This window comes from Leptodactylus fuscus, chromosome 2, assembly GCF_031893055.1.
Source record: "Leptodactylus fuscus isolate aLepFus1 chromosome 2, aLepFus1.hap2, whole genome shotgun sequence".
In the NCBI taxonomy this organism is placed as follows: Eukaryota; Metazoa; Chordata; class Amphibia; order Anura; family Leptodactylidae; genus Leptodactylus; species Leptodactylus fuscus.
Genome location: NC_134266.1, coordinates 263,229,790 through 263,243,811, shown reverse-complemented (window position 1 = coordinate 263,243,811; position 14,022 = coordinate 263,229,790). Strand labels below are relative to the sequence as shown.

Genomic DNA, 14,022 nt, shown 5'->3' with positions numbered 1-14,022 from the left:
CTGACAAGAACCGGGATTGTAGGCAAACAGCGGCGCGAAGAAGATGACTAAAGGTAGGAGAAGAATAGCCTTTCTTAACCCCTTAGCGACCCTTGACGTAACTGTACGTCATGGGTCGCATGGGGATGTATGGAGCGAGCTCACACGCTGAGCTCGCTCCATACACGGCAGATGCCGGCTGTATAATACAGCCAGAACCTGCCACTAACAGCAGCGGTCGGTGCCCGAGCCGATCGCTGCTGTTAACCCTTTACACACTGCGGTCAAACGTGACCGCAGTGTGTAAACGGCGCCGGCGGCATGGGCGCCGCCATGTTTCGCCGATCGCCGCCCTCCTGAACGTCACAAGAGGGCGGTGATCGGTTGCTATGACAGCCGGAAGCCTATTGAAGGCTTCCAGGCTTGTCTCTGCACAAGATCTATTAGACGATGCCAGAGGCAGCCTCTAATAGAAGTGCTGCGATTTTCCTATTCACTGCAATACTGTAGTATTGCAGTGAATAGTATGAGCGATCAGACTCCCTAGGTTTCAAGGTACCTAAGGGGTCTGATCATAAATGTAACAGAAGAAAAAAAAAAGTTTTTAAAAGTATTAAAAAAATAAAAAAAATATAAAAGTTCAAATCACCCCCCTTTCCCTAGATCAGCTATAAAAGTAATTAAAGAACATTAAACATAAACATATTAGGTATCCCTGCGCTCCAAAATGCCTGAACTATTAGAATATTAAAACATTTATCCCGTACTGCGAACGGCGTAGCGGCAAAAAAATAAAAACAGCCAAAAAGCGTTTTTTTCAACACTTTGCCTCCTATAAAAAATTGAATAAAAAGTGATCAAACCATCGGATCTTTCCCCAAATGGTATCAATAGAAACGTCATCTTGTCCCGCATAAAAAGACACCACAACCAGCTCCATACATGGAAATATGAAAAAGTTACAGGTGTTAGAACATGATGACACAAATTTTTTTTTCTATTTTGCAAAGTTTATCATTTTTTTAAAAGTATCAAAAAATTTCAAATACTATATAAATTTGGTATCACCGCGTTTGTACTGACACGTAGAACACAGGTAACATGTCATTTGTACCAAACAGTGAATGCTGTAAAAATTAAACCCATAAGAAAATGGCGCAAATGCATTTTTTCTCCAATTGCGCCTCATTCTGAATTTTTTTCCAGCTTCCCAGTACATTGCACAGCATATTGAATGGTGCCATTACAAAGTACAATTTGTCCCGCAAACAATAAGCTATCATGTGACTCTGTGAACTGAAAAATGAAAAAGTTATGGCTCTTGAAATGTGAGGAGGGAAAAACGAAAATGCGAAACCAAAAAATGGCCTGGTCCTTAAGGGGTTAAAGCTATTCCAACGTGGTACCTAGAAAAAATTGTGTCTTAGTGATAGGATCCCTTTAAAATTCTCCCTAAAATCCAGCCTAGACTATACCACCAATACCCTAATGACTGGTGTACAATGCCAGTATCCCCACTATTATATAACTACTAGATCTTCAGCATTATAGAACATCCCAGCACCATGATGGACGTCATGACCGCGCCGGTTACTCACTTGTTTGACGTTCTCCGCTAGGAAGACAAAGTAAACACTGCAGAACCCCAACTGCGTGGCCACCAAAGCAAAATCTACAATACTCCTGTGGGGAGAAAGATTGGATCAAGTGAGGACAAAATTAATAGAAACTGCAACTTCAGAAAAGCGGATGATTTATTTATCGGGAAGCCTGGGGAGTTCTGCTATCAGTAAACATGGCATCTACCAGTAACAATCGCCTAAAGCACAGCTCCGGCTTACAACACAGTTTTACAATTTAAAACTGTCTATAGCCATGTCTTACTTGCTAAATATTTCGCTCATCTTGCATGGATCTTGTGTTATAGAATGTATTATGCTCTAATCACATCCAAAGCTGCGTCAAAATTGAGCCTCTGTAACCTCCCGCTAGTTCAGTATCCATACAGTAACGCAACGCTGGATAACACTTTCGATCAATCATCCGACTGCCACCCCTATTGCGTCTCACCACTGTGGTGATTTTTTTTATTTTTCGTTATAGCTTTATTGATTTTTTTTTCCCCTACGAAGGCCCCCCCCCACACACAACCATCTCACCACTGTGGCGATTTTTTATTTTTTGTTATTGTTTTATTGACCGACGAGCCCCCCCGCCTTACCAATGTGGCGATTTTTAAAAATTTTTTGTAATAGCTTTATTGATATTTTGACTGCCAAGCCCCCTGGAGCAGCAGGACCGGACGGCGGTGGGAGACCCTGAAGCACCGAGAACAGGAGAGTATGTTTTTTTTTTGCAGCTGTAATTGCAGTGAAAGGCGGCTCTACAAAGTATTGATATAGGGGGCTGAAGACTTTTGCACATCACACTTTTTGGATTTTTATTTGATTAAAATTCGGAAAACCATAAATCATTTTCCTTCCACTTCACTATTCTGTGTTACTTTTTTTTGGTTACTACTAAAAATCTCAATAAAGTACATTTAAAGGGATTGTATCATTAAAATAACATTTTTTCCTCGATAACATGTAGGAATAGCCTTAAGAAAGGCTATTCTTCTCCTACCTTTACATGTCTTCTCCGCGCCGCCGTTAGATAGAAATCCCGGTTTTCGTCTGTATGCAAATGAGTTCTCTCGCAGCACTGGGGGCAGTCCTCAGCGCTAAAACAGCACTGGGGGTGTCCCCAATTCTGCGAGAGAACTCTCCAGCGCCGCCTCCATCTTCTTCAGGAACAGCCTTCTCTGTGCGTCTTCTTCTGGCACTAGGTTCAAACTTCAAAGCCTGCAAAGCCGGCTGAACATACCCAAAGGCCACAAGACAATGGCCGCTTACACAGCTTACTGTGTAAGCGGCCATTTTTCTTGTAGCCGCGGGCATGCGCAGTCTGCTATGTCCGAAGCCAGAGGCCTAGAAGATTGAAACCCAGGACGGAAGAAAACACAGGGAGAGGGTGTTCCAGAAGAAGATAGAGACGTCGCTGCAGAGTTCTCTCGCAGCATTGGGGACGCCCCCAGTGCTGTTTGAGCACTGGGGACCGCCTCCAGTGCTGCGAGAGAACTCATTTGCATACAAACGAAAAACGGGATTTCTACCGAACAGTGGCGTGGAGAAGACATCTAAAGGTAGGAGAAGAATAGTCTTTCTTAAGGCTATTCCTATGTGTTATCGAGAAAAAATTTGATTTTAAATGATAGAATCCCTTTAAAGTGTCAAAATGTGAAAAAGTTCATGGGGTATGAATACTTTTGCAACCCACTGTTTAAGTACTTTTATATGTAACATGGGGAAATTTGGTGTGATATAAACGTTTGTGCTTTATGTGTTTTATGGTACGTGAATATAAAGTGTTTACCAAGTGCAAAAGTAGTAAAACAAAAAAAACCAAAAACATACATTTGGCACCATTATAACAGTATTGACTCACAGAGTAGATTTAAAGGGATTGTCCACTTTATGCAAATAAATGTTATTACACAGTCCATGGTCATGTGATATAGTCCATAGTCATGTGATGTATGTCACTTATGTAGATTAGGAGAAAAACAACTTTGAAGTTGCAGTTGGTACAGTGGGGGGCAGGCCTTCAGCTCCCTGGAGCACTGCTCTTGCTCAAGAATGATGGGTGATGTCATAAAAGTGGGAGGATCAACTGTCAGTGCAGGGGGTGGTGTATGAGTGGCAAGAGCAGTGCTCCAGGGAGCTGAAGGCCCGCCCCCAGTGCACCAACTGCCCCATTTGTACATGTTTTTTTTGTCCAATTCTATGGGGGTTTTATTCACTGTAATTTGCTCTGTAACATGACAGCGACAGCTGAATATGCTTGAGGAAGGTGATAGACTTTAAAGGGGCTCTATCAGCAAAATCATGCTGGTAGAGCCCCACATATGCGTGAATAGCCTTTAAAAAGGCTATTCAGGCACCGTAAAAGTTATATTAAACTACCCCCTAATAAAGAATGTGATCTACTTACGCATCGTGCACGCTGGGCGGGCATTCAGGGTGCGCCGTCTTCTTCATCCACGCCTCCTCTTCCTCCGATGTCCTCGGGTCCCGTCCTCCTCCGGCGCTCGAGAACTGACATTGATAAAAAGTAAAATGGCCTGGGCGCCTGCGCAGTAGCCGTAGTAGAAGCCGCATGCTACTGCGCATATGCCCAGGGCATTCTTTTTTTATCAATGTCCGTTCGCGAGCGCCAGAGGAGGACGGGACCCAAGGACATCGGAGGAAGAGAAGGCGTGGATGAAGAAGAAGACGCACCCTGAATGCCCGCCCACAGTGCACGATGCGTAAGTAGAGCACATTCTTTTTTAGGTTATTATTTTAAAACGGGGGGGGGGGGGTAGTTTAATATAACTCTAGCGGTGCCTGAATAGCCTTTTTAAAGGCTATTCACACATATGTGGGGCTCTAGCAGCATGATTTTGCTGATAGAGCCCCTTTAACATGGCATTCTTAACATGGTGAATGCTATAAGAACAAAAAACTGTGGAATTGATTTTTTTTTTTTTTTTTTTTGCATGTGCCATTAAAAAAATAGAAGTCATTCTAAAAAATAAAAAAAATAAAATAAAAAAAACCAAGCCCTTGTACAACTTTGTCAATGGAGAATATGAAAAGTTTGGCCTGTGAAGATGAAAAAAATGGGAGGAAAACCAAAAAAAAAAAGGTGGGGGGGGGGGGGGAGAAAACAAAACAAAAAGAAAAAAAAAAAAAAAAATCACATCCTACAGGTCAAATGGATTAAAAGAGTCAGAGTGACCTGACTAAACAACCTGAATGTACGGCTGGTCCCGATAGTGCCGCATGAAAATCTCCGCAAAACCTAAACGCACTCCGACAATGGCGTTTCCACGGCAACTCTAACAGCATTGCAATTACGGATCATTGTCTTCCTTGATATCATCATCCGCGCACTTAACAATAGCTACAAATGGATCAGACAGCGGCGAGAAACCCGAGCAATTGCTTCCAGGCGGGGAGATGTAGCCTGCTCCTGCCGTCAGGTAACACAAGGGGGTGTAAGCAGTTAAAGTACGCCCGGAGACTTCAACAAAGACGCCATCTGGAAAGTGCCGCGGAGAATTAGACAAACTATTGTCTGCAATGTCATCCGAGTTTTATCAGCGCGGGAACTAATCACCGAGGCGAGCTCTGCCGGGCTGGAGATACGGTATCTGCTCCGGTAACCGCGCTCGTAATGAGGGATGTGCTAATGTGTCGCAAAAGAGGCGAAGAAAAAAAAAAAAATTAAGAAAAACATCCAAGAAAACAAAAGCGATAAAGGAGGAGGAGGAGGAGGAGGGCGAAGAGTGAAGTGGAAAAAGAGATGTGAGCGGCTGATAGAAGGAGAGATACAGACAGGAAATAAATGGAAGCGAGCGCGAGCATAACCAGATAAACAAGATGCAAATCCTCTGCCGGCTGTCAGCGGCGTCGCCACCAGCACGTACCGACTGAAATGTCACACGAAATCTGCGTCTGGCTTTAAGGGTATATAAAGTTTTATTGCTTTTCAAAGTAAAAAAAAAAATGAAGGGGAACCTGTCACCTCCTACTCCATCTCTTTGCAGTAATGGGCGCCGCTTCGCTGATTCTGGTGCAGTTGGATTTATTTTCTCTAGCCCACACCATTCCTGAGCAATCATAGACTATTTGCCTCAGCTGCTACATGTGGGCGATGCTGGAGATTGCAGTAAACGGAGTGCTGGTCATGCACGAGCATGAGCCGGATGGGGGATTTCCGGTTTCCGGCCTAGCGGCGGGCCGGAGCCTATTTAAGGTGGACTCTAGCTTCAGCCCGTCGCTGGCTATTCAGCTGATCTTGTGTCCACATAGTAAGCATGTTCCTGTGTCTGATTACCTGTGTTTCTGACCCCCTTGCTTTGACCTCTGACCTTGCCTTTGCCTTCTGATTTTGTACTGTGCCTGCTCCTGTTTATGACCCCGGCTTGCCTCCAGACCTCCACTTCCTGAATTGACAATTCCTGTTACTGACCCGGCCTGCCTGACATTCCCATTGGAATACCCATTGTGTGTTTCTCTCTTGGTTAGGGTTGAGCGATCGGGATCGGAAAAGATCGGATTCCGATCGGCAATCGAGTAAGTTTCACGATCGAGATAGGAATTCCGACCCGATCTTTTCCAGTGGGATCGAGATCGGAGGTTATCTCAAGATCGGCTCAACCCTAAAAGTGACCTTTCTCATAGAAAAGCATTGACTAGGGTTGAAGATCGGGATCGGAAAAGATCGGATTCCGATCGGCGATCGAGCAAATTTCACGATCGGGATCGAGATCAGCTGGAAAATGATCGGAAATTGGATTTTAAAATCGATCTTGAAATCTCAAGATCGGCTCAACCCTACTCTTGGTGACGACCCTGGACCATACGACTACGCTTTACTCTCTGCTGCCACCTGCTGACCACCCACAACAACCTCCTGGATCCTTCGACCTTCACCGCTACCTGAAACACCTGCTGGTCAGAGATCTCAGTGTCTGATTTGCCGCGATTTGTGGTGCGCTGTGTGTTTGGCGTTTCCGGACTCGTACCGCTCTGTCCAGCAGTGCAGTCAAGTCCATCCCCCCATCTGGGGCTCTGGTGAACACCATTGTAAGGTTGGAGTTGGTGCGGCCGGGGGGGTGTTGAAGACACGGCACCGTATTTACCATTTAAATCTGAGTATCTAGTACTAGGTCTTGCTATTGACCCAGATCTGATGGAAAACATGGATGCACTTGGACCCCATACATTCCGTTTACTATTATCGTGTGGATAGCGCACAACATAAAATAAAAGTTTGTCGGTTTGGATGTTTGTTCCTCAGTCACGCAAAATCGGCTGTACGGACTTGCATGAAATTTGCCACATACATAGATAAAAACCCCGATTAAAACATAGGCTACTTTTTATCCCGGTAAATGACGTCACTACACGACCGCAGTGAAGGAATTTAGGTTCACACAACACTAAAGGACCTGTGATGACATCATCACAGGTCCTTCAGCCTTTCTAGGATAGAATCATGCTAGGCAGTGGGCGGAGCTACATGCTATTTTGTGGGCGGAGCTATATAGGATGAAGCTGGACAGTGTGAAAGCTGAAGAAAATGGAGTCTCATGGAAGATCAGGAGGCTACAGAACATGCAGGCTGTGTGTGGGCAAGAGGAGTATATCGGGTGTAGATGTTTCAGTGAGTACGACGGGGAATGTGTTGTTCTGCCTCTGATGGGGGAGAACTTTGGCACATTTCAGCAACATCCGTTCAATCCTTTGTAACACAGAAGCTGCTCAGTCACATAATCAAACCCCTGTAATCACAATTGCCCGATGTAGCAGAGCTTACGCAGCGCTGTAGCACACCTCTGTAGGTTCTCCATATGCAAACATGTACATACAGCTGGATATCCTACGAATATGCAGCGATGTAGCAGAGCCAAGACTCGGGAGCAGGCTGATCGAACTTCGGCACATTTCAGCAACATTCATTCAGCCCTTTGTAACACAGAAGCTGCTCACACACTGACATAAGTACTCCCCTATAGTCCAAATGGCCAGATGTAGCAGAGCTTAAGGAGCGCTGTAGCACAGCCGATTACGCTCTCCATATGCAGAGATATACATACAACTGATTATGCTGCGCATATGCTGTGATGTAGCAGAGCCGAAACGCGGGAGCAGGCGGATCATCCACAACAGCAACTGGCTAAATATAAGCGGCTCAGCGCCAACACCAACCCGCAGACGATGCTAGTATCATATAAGCCCAAGGCCCCGGTATTGAATAAATGACTAATAAGACCCCTCAGCCATGTTTATTGAGCACTAGACTTACTTTCCCGCCGAGGCGTATTGCTGGAGGCTTCTCACAGGACCCACTTCCAAGGCTAGCCCGACTGTTTCGCTATAGCCTAAATTTGCTTTTTTGTACCTAAAATGACATTCACATACAAAGAGGTGATAACGGTGCAAGCGACAATCACAGCAAAGTTATTGGAAAAAGCTCTAGAAGCATCAGGATGGTAATAACAGGATCATTAACAGGCAATAAAAGAGGATCTGCTGATACGTGGAGGAGAGTCGTTCCTCTGACTACTCTAATTTATTGAATTTCTCCGCTGCGGATTCAATCCCTTATCATAATGCAGATTTTTATTGCTTCTACCTGTCAAAATGTAATGAAAGAATTAATGTGTTACCTATGGGATCAATTATATAGAATGCTACACATGCTGTAATATAGCAACCAGCCCTAACATTAAAACCACCTGCCTAAATTTGTATAGGTCCCCCGCATGCCAGCAAAAGACCTCGGGGCTGTCGTAGAATGGACATAATAAGGATGCTGAAGGTGTCCAGCCTTAGGCCAGAGCCCACAGGTCGGACACGCTGTGATTTTCCCGCGGCGGAAATGCTGTGGGGGAAAAAAAAAAAATCGCAGCGTTTTGAAGTAACTGCAAAGTGGATGGGGTTCTTGTGAATCCCATGCTCACTTTGCGGTAAAAACCGGGGCGCGGACACGTCGTGACTTCCAAAACCAGCGCTGTTTTGGAAATCACAGCACGTCAACGTTATCTACGGAAAACTCCATGAACTGTTTAAAGCACTGCAGGAAGAACCGCGAAGTGTTGCGGTCACGGTTTTTCGTGCAGCACTTTATAGCTGCGGGGTGTCCCATGGTGCCTTAGCCTGAAAGGGGTTTGTTAGACTTGCAAAAAATGTGTCAAAGAGCAAGGAATGAGGTATAGTTAAAGGGGTTTTCCAGGCTAAATAAATCGATCACTTATCCTTAAAGGGGAAGTTCAGGAAATATAGAACTGAAGCAGGAGGTTGGAGAACATGAAACATTAAAAAAACCCATTCTCTTCTATCACCCGCCACCCCTGGGCTTGTCCTGGCAGCATGTGACCACTGGGGAAAGGACCTGGGACGTCGCCAGTGACATAAGGGACTGACATCCCTGGTTCTCTCCCGTGATTCCCTAAGGCCACTGATTGACCCCAGTGGTCACTTGTGGTGAGGACTTCCACCAGAACAGCCCCCGGACACCACAGGACCAGACAGCGGAGGGGGGCACCAGAGCAGCAGGGACAATGTTGCACCTTACCTAGCCTTCTGCATCAGTTCTGTACATTCTGGACAACCCCTTTAAAAACCTGCAGGGAACTGACCCCGGGGCATCCAACCCATCAGCTATTTGAAGAGGTGAGTGCTGAGCACTTACCAAGCATGACACCATACACTGCATGGTGGCCATGTTTGAACGGGAACTGTTCTATGCTTTAAAACGTCCAAAATATGACTGCTCCTAACCAGCCTCAGCTTCTCTGCATTGTACAAGAGCCCCCTACACTTAGTGAAAGCAGTGTACAGATTTCAGCTTATTAACAGGTGATACCTCTTGAAATGATACAGATAGAACTGTGATCTTGGTGCCATATAAAATATGGATATAACTGTTAGAAGTGACCCCTTCCAGCCTCGAGCCACTGCATTACACAAGAGCCTGTCCCTGCATACAAATATATAGGAGCAATGTACAGATTTTAGCTTTCATAGGATACATTCACCATCGGAGACTTCGTTGCAATATAGATGAGCTATCATATGACACCAAGATCACCGGTTTACCAATATTACTTCCACAGATATCACCAGTTGAAAACTCGAGTTGCTGTAGCTGCTTAGAAATATCTCAATTCCTACTGTGTTTTAAACTGGTGATATCTCCGGAAATAATACAGATAGAACTGTGATCCCGGTGACACATGATAGCTCTTCTCATCTATCATTTGGCAACAGATTGACTGTTCTGTGTACTAAAATAGGACTGCTCCTCCCCAGCCTCAGCTTCTCTGCATTATACAAGAATCCCCTACACTTAGAGAAAGCAGTGTACAGATTTCATCTTTCAATAAAGAAACAAGGGAAAAAATATAGATATACAGGATTCCGTAAATCTCCGTTCTGTGGTTTCCGTCTTCTTGCATGCAGAAACCACAGAGCGGGACCGGCCGTGAGCGGCGGTGAGCGTTTTATGCTCTCCGCCAAGAGACCGTTTTTTTAAATCCAAACACAGAGTACTGCATGTTCGACTCTGTGTCTGGATTTAAAAAACCGGTTTTACGGCGGAGAGCGCAAAACGCTCACTGCCACTCACGTCCGGACAGCTTTCTCACCCATTCAATTGAATGGGTGAGAAAGAGTCCTGCAGGTTTCCGTCTCCTGTCTCTGTTTTGTGCAGGAAACGGAAACCTGCACAATGGAGACCGGGCGCAGATGTGAACGAGCCCTTACCGGTGCTCTGTCCATTGCAGATTTATAAAGAGAAAAAAAATTTATACCAAAAAGTGGCAACCTTACCTTTGGCATAAAAAATGGCTGCAGCGAACCAGCACATTCATACAATGAATAGAGACAATCCCGAAAAATAAAAGGCTCACTGGTCCCAACTGGAGAAGAGAGAACAAAACAAATCAGTATGGCATCAATCTACAGTATATTAATGTCAACCTCCTTTGTATTACATATTACCAGTATAAAGACTTAAAGGGATCCTATCATTAAAAGTCAATTTTTTGTCCCTAACACGTAGGAATAGCCTTAAGAAATGCTACTCTTCTCCTACCTTTAGATGTCTTCTCGCTGGAGATTTCTAACGCAGCATTGGGGATGCCCCCCAGACCTGTTTGAGCGCTAGGGCCCGCCCCCAGTGCTGTGAGAGAACTCATTTGCATACCGACAAAAAACGGATTATATACCGAACGGCGGCGCGGAGAAGACATCTAAAGGTAGGAGAAGAATAGACTTTCTTAAGGCTATTCCTACGTGTTAGGGACAAAAAAAAATGACTTTTAATGATAGGATCCCTTTAAAAAGACTAAAAGGCTGTTCCAAGACTGATTTAGGGAGAATCTATTCTTATGATAGATCATTAATAAGTGATCACTGGGGCTCCAGGGTCCCCTACAGATCAGCTGGTTAAAGAGGTTGCAGCGTTCCGGTGAGCAATATTAAGCACACATATTACCATACATTGTGCTTAATATTACAGCTTGAATGGGACTGAGCGGCTGCTATACCATGTGACTGATGCATGTGATATCATCAGCAAAGGAAAACTGCTACAGCACTTCAAAGAGCTGATCTGTGGGGTTCCATATTTTGGAGCTCCACCATTCACATAATGTTGGCCTATTTTAAAGAGAACCTGTTAGGTAAACCACCCATACATACAAGATGAGGTAACCGATCACTGACTTTTGGAACACTAAATCAACCTTAAGTGCTTATGAACTGGAGGTTTAGTGTTCCAAATAGCCTTATCCTAAAGTAGTCCATGCCTACAATAAATAAATAAATAAATGACTATACTCATATATAGTCTTGCTACTCCCAGCATCTGCACAATTCTTTACTGAAGCTCTATTCGGGGCAGCACTGTTGAGTTATAGCAGTGAGGCCTAAGACGTCTTCACCTAAAAGCCATGTGAGCAGACTGCGGCTCTATTACTGACTTTAGCACGCACCCCGAGTCTTAGGAGTGAGGCCCCAGCGAACCAAACTACAACTTCGTTTAGTATTACCCTTTTCTATTCTTTTATTCACCTTTTTATTTTCTGTATTGTATTGTGCTTTTACCTGCATTTGCTTGCTATTCACTGATATGTATTTCTGTATATGTTAGTGGCTAGTACCGACCCACATGGGTTAATAAATATATAAAATTTATAAAGCTCATTTCCTATTATCCTATGAACTCAGACACTCATGGGGCGCGAGTGGAAGGTAAGAAAGGTGATCAACTCTGACCAAGGGCAACATCTGTATGACGTTTGCATGTTCTCCCCATGTTTGCGCGGGTTTCCTTCCACATGCTAAAAATACATCCTATACCCTGTAAAACAACTGACCCTTCGTAGGTATTGGGGATAAGCGCCTGTATGGAAGCCACTAACTCCCCGACCCCACAACGTTCCCTTTACTTTAAAACCATTTTTATTTCATTGTGCATGCGCACCAAAGCTAGATGTTTCCCAGCCTCAGCCCACGCGCCCATCAGATCAATGAGGCTCATCGGGTTCATCTCTAGGTATGTATGAAAGCAATATGAGAGCTCTATTTGGGACACTAAGTACATAAAGACCTGTAAGTTTAGAATCACCCCATAAATCTGAGACAGGTTCCCTTTAGAGACAACACTGTGTTCACTTAACAGTGCATAGAACTCTAGGAAGAATAGCAGTAACTACTGGAAGAATCCTTCTAGTCACTGTCAGGGTCACAATGAAAATCAAGGCAGAAAAAGCACATGAATGCAAGGTACAGATAGGAATGAATAGGGAATTATAGGTAAAGGAAATGGAGCATTGTTCTGTTGGCTGAATGCATCTAGAAATCTCATACAGCTCTGCGCCCGGAGAGAAACTTCCAACAAAGCAAGACGACTGACTCAGAGCACTCAGCTCAAATCTACAGAGTCAAGTCCAAAGCCTAAGAACGGTAGATAAAGCTCCACCACTTGTCGCCACTTATATAGTAAAGCACAGTTACATCTTAAAGGGGCTGTCTAGGGTTAGAAAAAAAGTTCTGAATTCCTCTTATTTACCAAAAGAAGTGCAGAGATCAAGGGGGCCCTGCAGTGGTGGGTTGCATTGTTCAATCTCCAGAGTAGGGCGCGGTGCCCCCTGGAGGCTGAAGCAGAGGCAGATCTGGATAGGAGCAGAGATCAATGAGTAGTAAATATCAGTATTGGAATAATACATCAGTTAGTGGACTAATGTGTCACCGTGTGGAGGCCAAAAAAGGGGCAATGTACTAGATGTAGAACAATAACAGGGGCTGTAATACCATAAAGTGGCCATAAGAGGCAACATAGTGTGTGGTGGCTATAAAAGGGGACAATATACTGTAAAGGGAACTGTATACTATGGGTCCAACACAGGAGGCATTGTATTGTGTAGGGGCTAGTAAAGGGGGTGTTATACTGTAATAGTCAGTAAAGTGAGCGCTATACGGTGTGGAACAGTACTGTGTAAAATACGCCAAGTATGCAACCTCGGGAGCCTGGTGTCGTACCGTACAAGACAGCACAACATGCTGTGCTATTTTGTCCATATGCAAATGAGTGTCCTTCTGGTAAAGAGAGGGTCTGGACTAAAAGAAATTTGATTGGGGGTGTCCCTTGCCATTATTTTGCTTGGAGACCCCCCACAAAAGGACAAGGCCACCCCTGTTCCCACTTAAGTGAATGGGGCTGAGCTTCAAGACTCGAGTTGATTCGAATAGTATTCGAAACATAGTTTCGAATACCTCGCTCCCATAGGAATGAATGGAAGCGGCCGAACAGCAAGGGGTTAAGCGCCGGCTGCTTCCAATCATTCCTATGGAGCGAATTATTCGAAACTATAGATTCGAATACTATTCGAATCAACTCTATTCAAGACTAGAGATGAGCGAACACTATTCAGAACAGCCTTTCTGAATAGCACGCTCCCATAGAAATGAATGGACGTAGCCGGCACGCAGGGGGTTAAGCGACCGGCCGCCGGCAAAGTTTGCGTGCCAGCTGCTTCCATTCATTTCTATGGGAGTGTGCTATTCGGAACGGCTGATCCGAATAGTGTTCGCTCATCTCTATTCAAGACCCGACACTGCCCACAGACAAGAGAGGTAATATGTGAAGAACGCAAAGCCCCTCACCCTTTCCTCAAATTTTGAGAACTTACCAAAATTCCTGCATTTTTTATGGCAAGAGGAAGCCCTAGAAGACCGGTGCCTATGTTCCCTTTTAGGACATGTATCAGGGTCTGAACAAAACTGGAAAAGAAAGCAGCCGGTATAAAAAAATTCGGTTAATATTTTGAGACAATGAAAATATATCTTATTGTTTTGTGCCTACAGCTCTGATGAAAACCTGTGTGCTGTGTGCAGAACCGCCAGTGTATTCCTGTTACATGAAGAACAGACTGGTAACAGACTA

The 14,022-nt window shown here is 44.5% G+C and overlaps 1 protein-coding gene across 1 annotated transcript in view; it reads right to left on the bottom strand.

The window, feature by feature from the left end:
* Positions 1–14,022, bottom strand: part of SLC36A4 (solute carrier family 36 member 4) — a 133,515-nt gene that overhangs the window by 98,144 nt on the left and 21,349 nt on the right. Inside the window, exons 3-6 of the mRNA XM_075266129.1 lie at positions 13,769–13,859; positions 10,404–10,492; positions 7,876–7,971; positions 1,578–1,662 (exon numbers count right to left, since the gene is read on the bottom strand). Of these exons, the coding sequence (XP_075122230.1) occupies positions 1,578–1,662; positions 7,876–7,971; positions 10,404–10,492; positions 13,769–13,859 (361 nt within the window). The remainder of the gene's footprint in view (positions 1–1,577; positions 1,663–7,875; positions 7,972–10,403; positions 10,493–13,768; positions 13,860–14,022) is intronic.